At 31.4% G+C, this 12,500-nt stretch overlaps 1 protein-coding gene across 9 annotated transcripts in view; it reads left to right on the top strand.

The window, feature by feature from the left end:
- Window positions 1-12,428, top strand: part of LOC124952689 (probable serine/threonine-protein kinase mkcC) — a 69,365-nt gene extending 56,937 nt beyond the window's left edge. For 8 of the 9 annotated variants that reach the window (XM_047502945.1, XM_047502953.1, XM_047502944.1 and 5 more), the window contains 5 exons: window positions 2,895-3,258; window positions 3,931-4,127; window positions 7,626-8,015; window positions 10,345-10,547; window positions 10,959-12,428. In XM_047502945.1, the coding sequence (XP_047358901.1) occupies window positions 2,895-3,258; window positions 3,931-4,127; window positions 7,626-8,015; window positions 10,345-10,547; window positions 10,959-11,034 (1,230 nt within the window). In that variant the 3' untranslated portion in view covers window positions 11,035-12,428. The remainder of the gene's footprint in view (window positions 1-2,894; window positions 3,259-3,930; window positions 4,128-7,625; window positions 8,016-10,344; window positions 10,548-10,958) is intronic. The other variant, XM_047502946.1, reaches the window with a different exon arrangement.
- Window positions 12,429-12,500: the final 72 nt, after the last annotated feature.

The raw sequence follows: 12,500 nt of genomic DNA, 5'->3' as shown, positions 1-12,500 counted from the left end.
TAAAAATAGCCGAGTATTTTTAATAAAAACTAGCAATATTTATAATCATTAGTTTTATATATATATATATATATATATATATATATATATATGCGTGTGTGTATATTCGAAAGAAAATCATGAAAAACGTAACATTTCGATATCCTTTTTCATTTTTAGCCAGGATAATCTATCGTCGTATCGCGTGTTATATATAACGTTATAAATTAATAAATGATATAAATAAAACACGATCGACGTATTTTATATTATATAAATAAAATTTCGAAAAAATTTATAAAGAATAGAAATTTCTCTCGCTTCAATGGGTTTTCTATCGGAAATAATAATAATAATAATAATAATAATAATAATAATAATAAAAAGAAAGAAGAAAACACTTTTCAAAGATGATCCAACGAAATTATAGTCGACGAGTTTTGATAAAATCTACGATGACCTTTAACCTTCTCGATTGTCGTATGAACGACGATCTTGATAATCTTAAAATGGCCGAAACTTCGAGGAGGAAACTGTTCCTTTATACTTACTTATGTGTTTGCGCTCATGTTTGTTTGTATATATATATATATATATGTGTGTGTGTGTGTGTGTGTGTGTATACGGAAAAAGAAAGAAAAAATAAGAACGAGAGTAACAGTGAGAGTGAAAGGGAGATGGTCGATAAGACACGTTTCTTTCGTTCAAACCTTGGCTTGCCTCGAGGGAACACTTAAGAACACCTTTTTCGTATATCTACGTCGAAGCTTTACGTGCAGATCGACGTAGCCATCTTATAGCAAAGTATAAAATTATGGAGGGCTCCGTTTGATTCTTCCTGTTCAACCTACACTTTCCGGATTTTTCCTATTACTATAACTTCAAGGAATGTTTTTTTTTTTTATCTAATCTTATCCGATTACTATTTTGGTCTCAAATTATATAGTATTATTTAAAAAAAAAAAAAAATATCTCAAAAGTTAGAACGTATGAATGAATGAATGAATGAATGAATGAAATAGAATTAATTAATGAAAGAAGTAAGATGTATGAATGAATGAAAGTAGTAAAATTTATGAATGAATGAATGAATGAATGAATGAATGAATGAATGAATGAATGAATGAATGAATGAATGAATGAATTAATGAATGAAATAGAATTAATTAATGAAAGAAGTAAAATGTATGAATGAATGAAAGTAGTAAAATTTATGAATGAATGAATGAATGAATGAATGAATGAAATTGTTTGTTGATCTTTCCTTTTTTCTTTCTTTCTTTTTTTTTGCAGCCCACAAGTTTTTTTAATAATCTGAAAAAGGAAATTGGCCTGAAAAGTTTCGAAAGGTCTGATAATCGAATTTTAAAATCACCTAAGAAATTTTGGCAACCGCTCGCACTTTACTCTAACACTTCTCTACTACACTCCTTCGTTGGCCTATATACGCTTCATAGATTATCGAAATAAAAAGGATTAGAAAATGTCTTTCGTATTTTCCATGTCAATGTCGTTGCATCGATGGTTCGTGTTGTTATTGGAAATCGATTAGGATAATCCATTTGATACGTTTGAAGATCGATTAATAACGAAATAAAAGGAGAGCGAATAAGAGAAATTTGATAAACTAGCTCTTCTCAATTTCTATTGTCTAATCGATATTTAATGATTCGATCACATAGATCAGATAGAATGAAAGAAATTAATAGTCGATTTTGATTTAAGAAAAAAAAAAAAACAAAAAAAAAAAAAAAAGAAAAAAAAAACTAATATTGACGATAAGTTATCTATTTATCAAGATACGTATGAGAAAGTAAATAAATAAATAAATAAGTAAACATTAGTAGCAATGCGATTCGTATGAGTTTCTTTTTCTTTTTCTCTTTCTTTTTTTTTTTTTTTCTTTCCTTTTAAAAATTCATCGAGCAGTAAAAAGAAAATTAATAAAATTTAAAAGTGCGAAAGAGAATGATGATATCGGTTGGCGTTTAGCCCGAGGCGCCGGCAAGAAGAATCTCTGCCCGGTATAATTAAAGTCAAAGTCAAATTGGCCGCGTTGGTAGTTCGAGATCGAGCTCGTTACCATCGTCGCAACCGGTAACGACGGCAAATTAATTACGAGAACGTCACGTCGATTCAACGATGAAATAATAAAAGCTAATTGGGATGTTAGTTTTAAATTGCTTTCGATTTACGTATTTCGTAATCATCGAAATTTTAATCTTTGATATCGCGATTATATGAAGATAAATATTTCTTTTCTTTTATTTATTTATTTATTTATATATTTATTTTCTTAATTCGATTAGAAATAATATTTCGTTCGAATTATTCGTTCTCTCTCTCTCTCTCTCTCTCTCTCTCTCTCTCTCTCTCTCTCTCTCTATCATATTTCTTTCTTAAAGAACATATCTTCACGAAATAACGATTTCGACTTAACGAATACGAATCATTTTACGGTTGGGCTCCCCTTTTATGCACGCCACGTTCTATAGAAAAGTTTAACCCCTCCCCCTTCATTCATTCTTTTTCGAGTCAATCTCTCCCACGCTTTTCTCCTATTCGTTTTGCTTAATCGAAACGTAACTTCTTTCTTATCTCTCATAACTATTAAATGATATTATTAATTCTATATATGTATATAACGAGCAAGTTTTAATCTCGAACTTTTCGCATTTCAAACTATAATAGTTTTACTTTGAATTTTATTAGGTACTTATTCACATTACGGATATACATATATATATATATATATATATACCCGTGAAAAAATATATATAAATACATACATACACACACACACACACACACACATGTATATATATATATATGTGCATAGATATAACCGTGTAGATATTTATTGAAGAAACTATAATTAATCTTTTAATAAAGTTTTCTCGTTATTCGCACGGTAGGGTTCATACGGTATCGTAAAGTTAGCTTACAACGAGGAAGACGATACTCACTATGCGATGAAGATATTAAGCAAAAGGAAACTGATGAAGAAGGCTGGTATTTTCGGTAGAATGGCACCCGGTAGAAAGGGTACCGCGAATCCTTTGGCTAAGGTATACAGAGAGATAGCTCTATTGAAGAAACTGGATCATCCGAACGTCGTCAAGTTGGTCGAAGTACTCGACGACCCGGATGAGGATAATCTTTACTTGGTATTCGAGTTGGTACAGAAGGGAGAAGTTCTACAGATACCAACCGACAAGCCGCTCGATGAGGATACAGCTAGGAAGAATTTTCGGGATGTTGTTATGGGTGTCGAATATCGTGAGTTCTTTTCTCTCTTTCTTTCTCTCTCTCTCTTTCTTTCTTTCTTTCTTTCTTTCTTTCTTTCTTTCTTTCTTTTCTCTTCTTTTCTCACGTCTTTTCTAATTTTTCTTCTCTTTTTTCTTTTTCTCGCCCTTATCTTATCCTATCAATCGTATCTTATTAATTGAACCGTTCGAACATACGTACGTTCCGTTGAACGAGTGAGGTAATTAGAAAAGAAGGAGAAAAAAAAAAGAAAGGAAAAGAAGATATCAATCATCTGCTTCATATAACCATTTCTTTTCTTTATATATATATATATATATATATATATATATATATATAGTTTGACTCTTAATTAAAAACGATAATATTGAAATTGAAAAATATTAAGATCGTTCACGAAATATATCTCGAAAGTGTTTAATTGATTTTTAATAATAGATCAAAATAATGATCTAAGAAAGACTTACGAATTATCTCTCATTGGATTATCGTAGATATGAGTCATTCTATATTTGTTATCAATGTTATCGTAAGGAAAAAAAATCATATGCATTTCGTTTATTAAGAAAATAAGAAAATTAATGCTGTGATTACGATTGTAATTCTTTCTTTCTGTTTCTTTTTTTTTTCTCTCTCTCTCTCTCTCTCTCTCTCTCTCTTTCTTTCTCCTAATCTTTTTCACAGTACATTATCAACGAATAGTACATCGCGATATTAAACCGAGCAACCTTCTGGTGGATAGCGATGGACGCATAAAGATCGCCGATTTGGGTGTTAGCGCGGAATTAAGGACATCCGGAGAATTGTTATCTGGACCAGCCGGTACACCGGCTTTCGCAGCACCGGAAACAACCACGCCCGATGCTCATTATTCCGGAACGGTAAGTACTTAAAATTAATTAATTAATTAATTATTTATTTATTTATTTATATCCTTAGTTGCGCACATCTCGAAATAATTTCAATTTGGGCACATGGGATATGGTGACGGGACATCTTGAACGATCTTCATTTATACGGAATGAATAATTTTGAGCTCTCAAAAAGAAAAAAGAAAGAAAAAAAAAAAAGATACCGCATATTCTTTGAAGCCTCGGCTATAATAATCAGTATAATAATGCGTTTGTAAATTCTGCATTTCCAATTCTGTTATTATAAAAAAAAAAATGAAAAAATCATGGATCATCCAACGCCCAAAAAAATTTGTTTCAATTGATTCTGAATATTTTATTTTACTATTTACGTAAGCGACACGAATGTTACGCGAAAACGTGTGAGTATAATAAAACGAACGAAAGCGATGGATCTTCGAGCATCGAACTCTTATTCTTTTTCGAGTCTCTCTGTATTTTTTTTTTCTTTATTTTTTTTTTCTTTCTTTCTTTCTTTCTTTCTTTCTTTCTTTCTTTTTCTTTTGGTATGTCAATAAAATGGATAACGGATGACGGCGCTCTCTCGAAACATTCGATATATCCCTTGGAATTTCTATTTCGTATTCGATGTTGTTTATACGTCGAACGAAAAGATTTTCTTTAGGAGATAGGAAAAGGAAGAAAGAGGGATGAATTTTTTCATCCCTTTTGCTCGTGCGATTTTACGAAATACCTATCGTTTTACTTTTTCTTTTTTTTTTTTTTTCTTATATTTTTTTTTCTTTTCTTTTTTTTTCCAAATATATCTTTTCTCCGAAGAAGCTCATAATACGTAGCGAATTGATCTCAAAGGAATTTTAGTAATTGGAAAAATTGTCGGGGGGAGGAGGAGGAGGAGGGGGGGGGGAAATCGATCGTTTTTCTTCCTCTTCTTCTGCTTCTTCTTTTTCTCTTTTTTTTTTTTTTTTTTTTTTTTTTTTTTTTTTTCCTTCATTCGTAAAAAAGTAATTCGAATATATCCGAAGTACATGAGCGAATGAATGTCAAAGGAATTTTGATAGTTCGTGAAAATTGTTGAGGATAGAAAAATCGATCGTTCTTTCTTTTTCTTTTTTATTTATTTTTTTATTTCTTTTTTTTTTTTTCTTTGTTTTTTCGTTAAATTCAACAAACGAGAACGTGATAGAACGGACACGTTTCTATCTGTCTCGTTATCCTTAGCCGTGCTAGTAACTCATCGTGAAAGTTTCCTGGCCAACGGGTCACGTGCCAACGTGTACGGTTATCGGACTAGTAGGATAAGAGTTCATCGATCGAACATAGACGATGGGAAAGATCCAAAGAGAAAATCCGAGGCTTTTTTTTATTCGACGATGGATAGTTTTCTCTGGTTAGGATTAAAAAAAAAGAAAAAAAAAAAAAAAAAACAACAGAAGTTTCAGAGGATAGCTCGATCGTTATGCGTTGAACGAATAAAACGATATAAAGATATCGTTACCTATAATAAAATGAATTTAATTAAGTATTTATTCAATTAATTGATTTTCTTTCGTCGTAAAATTAAATAAAGAGACATACAGAGATCGGAAAGAAAGAAAAACAGAGAGAGAGAGAGAGAGAGAGAGAGAGAGAGAGAGAGGGAGAGAGGGAAAACAAATAGAACGTAGGTTAATCGTACTCGTATTATCTTGAGTGTTGATCTCCTTGATATATTCATTATCGATGTTATTCAGGAAAAGGGCTTTATCGATTTTCATTGGCCGATATTAAAATCGTGATACCAGGCGTAATTACAGAATGTAAATAACCCTTGGCCGAGAAGCTTCGTAATCGTATTCCTCGAGCGAACGGTAGTTGTAACGTAGTTTGCTTAATCGAGATTACTCGATCGGTATCGAATGGGATAAGGTCATTTTCGAAGGTCGACGTTTAATACTGTTTATAACGACGAAATTGAAATTAAACGATTAATCGACGTTTATTACTATTTTCTCTCTCTCTCTCTCTCTCTCTCTCTGACAAGAATTGGAGTCTTTTGTAAATCATTCGATCTTTTTAAAGATCGATTAGAAATTTTCAAAACATATTTCAAGGACGATCTTAATTCTTCAATTTCAAAATTATCCAATCTAATTAAGAAACGAATTATAAAGAAAAAAAAAAAAAAAAATAGTTTCGTGAAGGAGGTGATGGCTTTTTTTTTTTTTTTTTTTTTTTTTTTTTTTTTTTTTTTTTCTTCTAATTACCCCTCTCTCTCTCTCTCTCTCTCTCTCTCTTTCTATCTCTCTCTATCTTGCTATGTCTCTGTCTCTGTTTCTTTGTTTATTTCCTTTTATAATTGGTTAATCAGATACAATTAATAAATTGGTTCAATTTTTCGTTCTGAGTTTCTCGGTATCGCGCGTTTCTATTTCAGGATAATTGGCAAAAGACAATTAACGAGATCGCGTACACAGAGAAGAAAGACAATTAAGAGAGACTTAATTACTTCTAAACGCGATAAGAATACTAGTCCTCGACTTGGATATCCATCCTAAGAGATTTTGTAGTTAGTAGGTACCGGTATATATTGTTTTCACGTACTTCCATCGAAATAATTATCTACGGTTGTTCTCACGAATTCCAACTTGTCGTATTCGCGAAATCATGAATGCGATTTACGAGAATTTGCCAACTCGAGATATAACCGTAGGGTGTTATAACGCGTTAGGATCTAATGAAAAGGCACGTTGATAAATTGTGTGAAGATAATGCGTCTCGTCTGAAGTGATAACAAAAACATAGAAATAGAGAGAAATACTGAGATAGAATAATATCCAAATTATATGTATATAAACCTGTTATGAGGTTATGAAATATTAAATTAAGAAATAAATATTAAAGAAAGTATTTATTTATTTATTTATTTAATTTTTTTTTTTCATTCTTTTTTCTCTTGCGAAATATCGCAATTTTCTTTGTTTTTTATTTATTTATTTATTTTTTGTTCATTTCTCTCTCTCTCTCTCTCTCTCTCTCTCTCTTTTTCTTTTTTAACGACAAAAGTAATTAATTCCAGTTCGTTAAGTTGTTCATTCGATATGCTTACGATCGAGTTAGCTCGTAGCAATAGAAAATGATCTATCCACATTCTTGAAGTGTCGCCTTAAGCCATTCGACACCGTATAATTTTCTCTCGGACGATCCATCAAAATGTTAACCGCACGTCAAAGATTACCAGTAACAGTGAATGACCGCGGTCTCCTTTTTTTTTTCCTCCTTTTCCCTTTTTTTTCTTATTTTTTTTTTTTCCTTATTTTTTCTTGATAATTTTTAACTTGATAATTAAACCGCCGTAGCTTAACTGTTATAAATCTATTACATTCTCTCACTCTTTCTCTCTCTTTCTCTCTGGTTTAGATCAAGTATATATATATATATATGAATATATAATTGAATGATTATTTACATTATTTATTTATTTATTTATTTATTTATTTATTTATTTATTTGTTTATTTATTTGCAGCCATGCGACGTTTGGTCAATGGGCGTGACACTTTATTCCCTGGTTACCGGAAGAGTACCCTGGGACGGTGCTGGAAGTATAATAGGCGTTCATGCTGCCATACGTTCGGAACCTTTAAAATTTCCAGAGAATCCGATCCTCTCGAAGGATCTAAAGGATCTCATTGTAAGGATGCTGACGAAGGATCCAACCGAGAGAATATCATTGCAAAGATTGAAGGAACACGATTGGTTAACCGATATTGGAAAGGATCCATTGCCGAGCGAAGCGGACAATTGTCGACTTCCGGTTACGGTTACCGACGAGGAAGTAGAAAGAGTCGTAACCAAAGTACCCAAACTGGACACATTGATTCTCATTAAGAAAATGCTCAAGCAGCATAGTTTTCAAGTAAGACAGTGTTACGCTTGAAAGAAAGAAAAAAAAAAAAAGAAAAATGAAAAGAAAATATATATATATATATACATATATATATATATAGGACTCATAAATTCAATGATTTTAAATCTATTCGTCAATTTGATTTCATCGTTCATAACTCATACTACTTAGATAATATAGGTAATATATTTCTTATAGACAGCTTTAATGGCATGATCGTCATTTATAAACAATAAAACACATATATATGTGCTTGATATATATATATATATATATCAAAGCGTCAGAAAGATATTGAATCAAAATACGAAACTCGGTTTATAATCGATTATTCGATTATTCCCAATTCGCGTATTATCACGAGCTAAAACTCATCTGAGCTATCTTATTTCAAAGAAATTTCTCTATGCTTTAGTTTTTTTTTTTTTACTTTTATCCCTCGTTTATATAACTATTCGTATATTTTCTCGTTTTCTCTTATCGTCGAGTTTCATCCCGTCCGTTCGTCCGTTCCCCTCTCCCCCCATCTCTCTTTGTGCTCTTCCCGCAACACACACTCTTTCCCTCATCCTCTTCCTCTTTCTCTTCCATTCCTCGATCTCGTTCGTATCTACTCTAGCTTTGAAATTCGATTGCGCGTTCAGGGATGCGGTATATCGTAACCGCAATATGTGCGGATATGTAATCCGGTTTCACTATCGTACGATCGGCCATAGTGCTATACGTTTATTAAAATGGATATGATAAGACAATAAGGTTACCATAACCGTTTTGCTTTATCGAGGTCGCTCAAAAGATCCTATATAAATAGATCATCCATCTTACCTTACCATACTTTCACATGTTTACAAGTCTATGAATTTTTTTTATTATATCTTTAAACAAAGACACATACACGGAGACGCGTATACGTAAAATAAATAAAAATGAGGGGAACATTGAATCATTATTTTTCAAGAACCAAAAGGAAAGATGTCGTGGTCCTTTCTACATCCGTTAGCAATATCAAAGAATGAACTTTCTTTGTATACGTGTTTTTTTATTTTTCTTTTTTCTTTCTCTTTTCTCTTTTTTCTTTTTTTTTTCTTTTTTTTTTTGTTTTGTCTTTTTTTTCTACCTTTTTTCAAGGAACTTAATTGGTTTAATATGAAAAGTCATTTCTCTTGACCTTTATCCTTGGCCTTTATTCCTGATATTTCACGGATAAAGAAGAATTGCATTGAATTTCAATTATGTAAACTACCTTGATCTTTTCGTTCTTGTTCAAAGATATTCTCTCTTTCACTCTTTATCGTTCACTTTCTCTCCCTCTCTTATTTTTCTCTTTTGGGAATTACAGAGTTTATCAGTTATTTTTTTTTTTTTTTTTTTTAGTAGAAATGATCATCCCGATGGCGTCAGTTTTTTTAATCGTCAAGAATGTTAATGACCTATTAGTTAGCATTTTTAATTATCGTTTCGTAATTATCGTGCCTGAAGATAGGCAACACTTCAAACGCTGTTGATAATAATGACTTGCGAGTGCCATCTATCAGTGAGAAACCTTTTTGTACCCTTACGATAGGCAATAATGTAATGTATAATATGCTAGTACGTTTGCTACATTATCGACAGTGTATGAAGTGTTGCCTGACTCCAGGCGTAAATAACTAATTAAAGAAAAAAAAAAAAAAAAAAAAAGAAAAATATTTAAATAAATTAAATCGAAACAGAAATCTTTTTCTTCGATAATAACTCAATTCATTTCGTTGTGTATTCGTTTGTTAAACATTTTTCCTATTACTAGAGTTTACTGTATTACGTAAAATGAACTAAATCTAAAACAGCAATTATTCATTCTTAGTCCTCTCTGATCTTTCCGATTAAACACAAAACGGGAACGCTGACGTATCCGACTTTACATGGATGTCAAGACTATGCAAAATTCTCGCATAAAGTATTCACTGTTAGTACGTATGGCACTTGTGAGAGAGAAAGGGAAATAGAGCAGTGAAAGAGATATAGGAAGAAAAAGAGAGAGAGAGAGAGAGAGAGAGAGAGAGAGAGAGAGAGAGGGAAAACGCACATGAGGAAGGATTTAAAGGGGTCGGATTTATTCGTAGCTAACGTGCAACGAGGAAAAGAGATAGAACAGTTGATATATGTAGCTGAACAAATGCGTCCTCGTTTTACGTAAGTTCCTTGAAAAAGTTGAAAGCTGAAAGTATAAGAAGGAGATAAAGAAAAGAAAGAGAGAGAGAGAGAGAGAGAGAGATAGAGAAGAAAGAAAAAATTTATAATAAATGAAAGTAAAAGGAAATAATGGTTTCTTTCTTTTCTTTCATTTTTCTTTTTACAGAATCCTTTTCTACCGAAGAAAATTAGTAGAACTTTAGGCAACGACGGTGACCCAGTGACGGAGTCTTCTCTACCTTTAGAAAGGACTACGGAATCCTTGGTCCAACGTTCTGTTACACCGAGAAACATCAAAACCGAGAGATTTCAGAGATCAGGTAGAAGCAATTCGGCACCGGATTCGTACGATTGGCAGGCTAATAACAGGTGAAAATTTATGAATTAATTTTTTGAAATATTTACGTTGACCAAAAAAAAGAAAAAAAAAAAAAAAACAGAAAGAAGTAAAAGCTCGTGCGATCATATATTCGAAGATCTTAAAAATATCTTTGAAATATTTAAGTTCTTTCGATTTTATGCGTCGTTTATTTTTAAGGGTTGTGTTGAATGAAAAAAGAAAAAAAAAAAAGAAAAAGAAAAAAAAAAAGAAAAAAGAAGAAGAAAAAATTGTCGATACGAATGAAAATTAATTAATTTCGATGTAAAAGAATAGAGAAAAGAAAAAAAAAAAAAAAGAAAAAAAAAGAATATAACGTCGAGGAAACTCGGATAGCTCGTATACGAAGTTCATCGATGGTATTCAACGTTATCAATCAATATGTGATAATTATCCTTCAGGCAAATATCAATGGAGAGTCCTTTGCCCCCAGTGACGGAAGCGTCGAATCAAGAAGCGGAAATTGAGAGGCGGTGATACGTTCGTCAGTAACACGCTCGATAATTAATTAAAAGCAGCTGTGACGAGATCGTAGACGAACGTTCGTCTCGATTGAACCAACGAAAATCATTCTTCCACGAAAGTCTCATCGATCTTTATCGCTCGTTATCTTTTGTTCTTTCTTTCTTTATATGAACATGATATAAGATAGGGAAATAATAATAATATTAATATTAATATTAATAATATAAATAAATAAATAAAAGAAAGAAAGAAAGAAATGTGCTCAAGAACGAACGAATTCATTCGCTTGATTTGGTTCGAAAAAGAAAAAAGAAAAATAAATAAATAAATAAATAAATGAAACGGATAGATCTCGATGATCTCATTTTGATCGATCGATGAATCATTGATCCAATGAGTTCTTCCGTGTGCTTTCGTTCTTTCTTAATATAATAATATAATAATATAATATAATTTACTTAAGCGCACGAACGATATTATGAGTCGGCACGAAGGATCCTCTGATCGTCGTCCTCCTCCTTGATTAATTAATTGATTATTTAATCGATCGAAAAATCAGATAGACGAGTTTTTTTTTTTTTGCGATAATTAATGTTCAGAATCTAACGGAATAACTATCGCAAATAAAGTTGATCAAATTTGTGCCAATAGTTGTGTAGAATTCTGAGAAATCCTGATATTTTAAATGAACCGTAAACGAGGCAACGAATTTTTTCGATGTAATCTCAGCAAGCCTTTTATAATTTACAATCGTGTTTCTTTGATTTAAATTAACGCGAGACATCTCTCTTTGATTTTCGTAACCATAACTTTTGCTTCGAATCGAGGTTTTTGGATTGTTAGATATATAGATCAGTGCCAAAAGAAGAAATAAATTAGGTACGAATATTATAACGATGGGAAATCAAACGGGAACGAATTTTCCTTATCTTAAACTTGATTGGTGAATTTAAATTGCAGGTGAAAAAAATTATTGGCACTGGTGTTATTATTAGTTTGGATTATCTTTCTTTTTCCTTTTTTTTTTTTTTTCCTTTTTTTTTTTATTCTTTTCTTCTTTCTTTATTTTTTACTTCATATTTTTCTTTATAAGACGAGCGAGTAATGAAAAGGTCCTCGGAATAGGAATTGTAAGACGGTATATATTTGAATTGATTAGAAAATATTTATTTCAACAAATTTTTTACGCCATCTTTTTATTCATTTTTTCTTTCTTTCTTTCTTTTTTCTTTTTTTTCTTTTTTTTTTTTTCCTTTTAGATCAATTTTTTTTTGTTTTCTTTCTTTTTCTTTTTGTCACCATTGTTACTCCACAATTAGTCCTGCTTGCCGAGAAACGTTAGAATTTTAATATGCACGAATGTTCGTGTATATTTAAAAAAAAAAAAAAAATAATACAAAACGTGACTCATCGAAAAAGAAGGAAAAAGAGTCCACGTGATACTTACATATATACAACGACGTCCTATTTATCGTTAA

Source organism: Vespa velutina, chromosome 10 (assembly GCF_912470025.1).
Source record: "Vespa velutina chromosome 10, iVesVel2.1, whole genome shotgun sequence".
In the NCBI taxonomy this organism is placed as follows: domain Eukaryota; kingdom Metazoa; phylum Arthropoda; class Insecta; order Hymenoptera; family Vespidae; genus Vespa; species Vespa velutina.
This window is presented reverse-complemented; position numbering and strand designations above follow the sequence as displayed.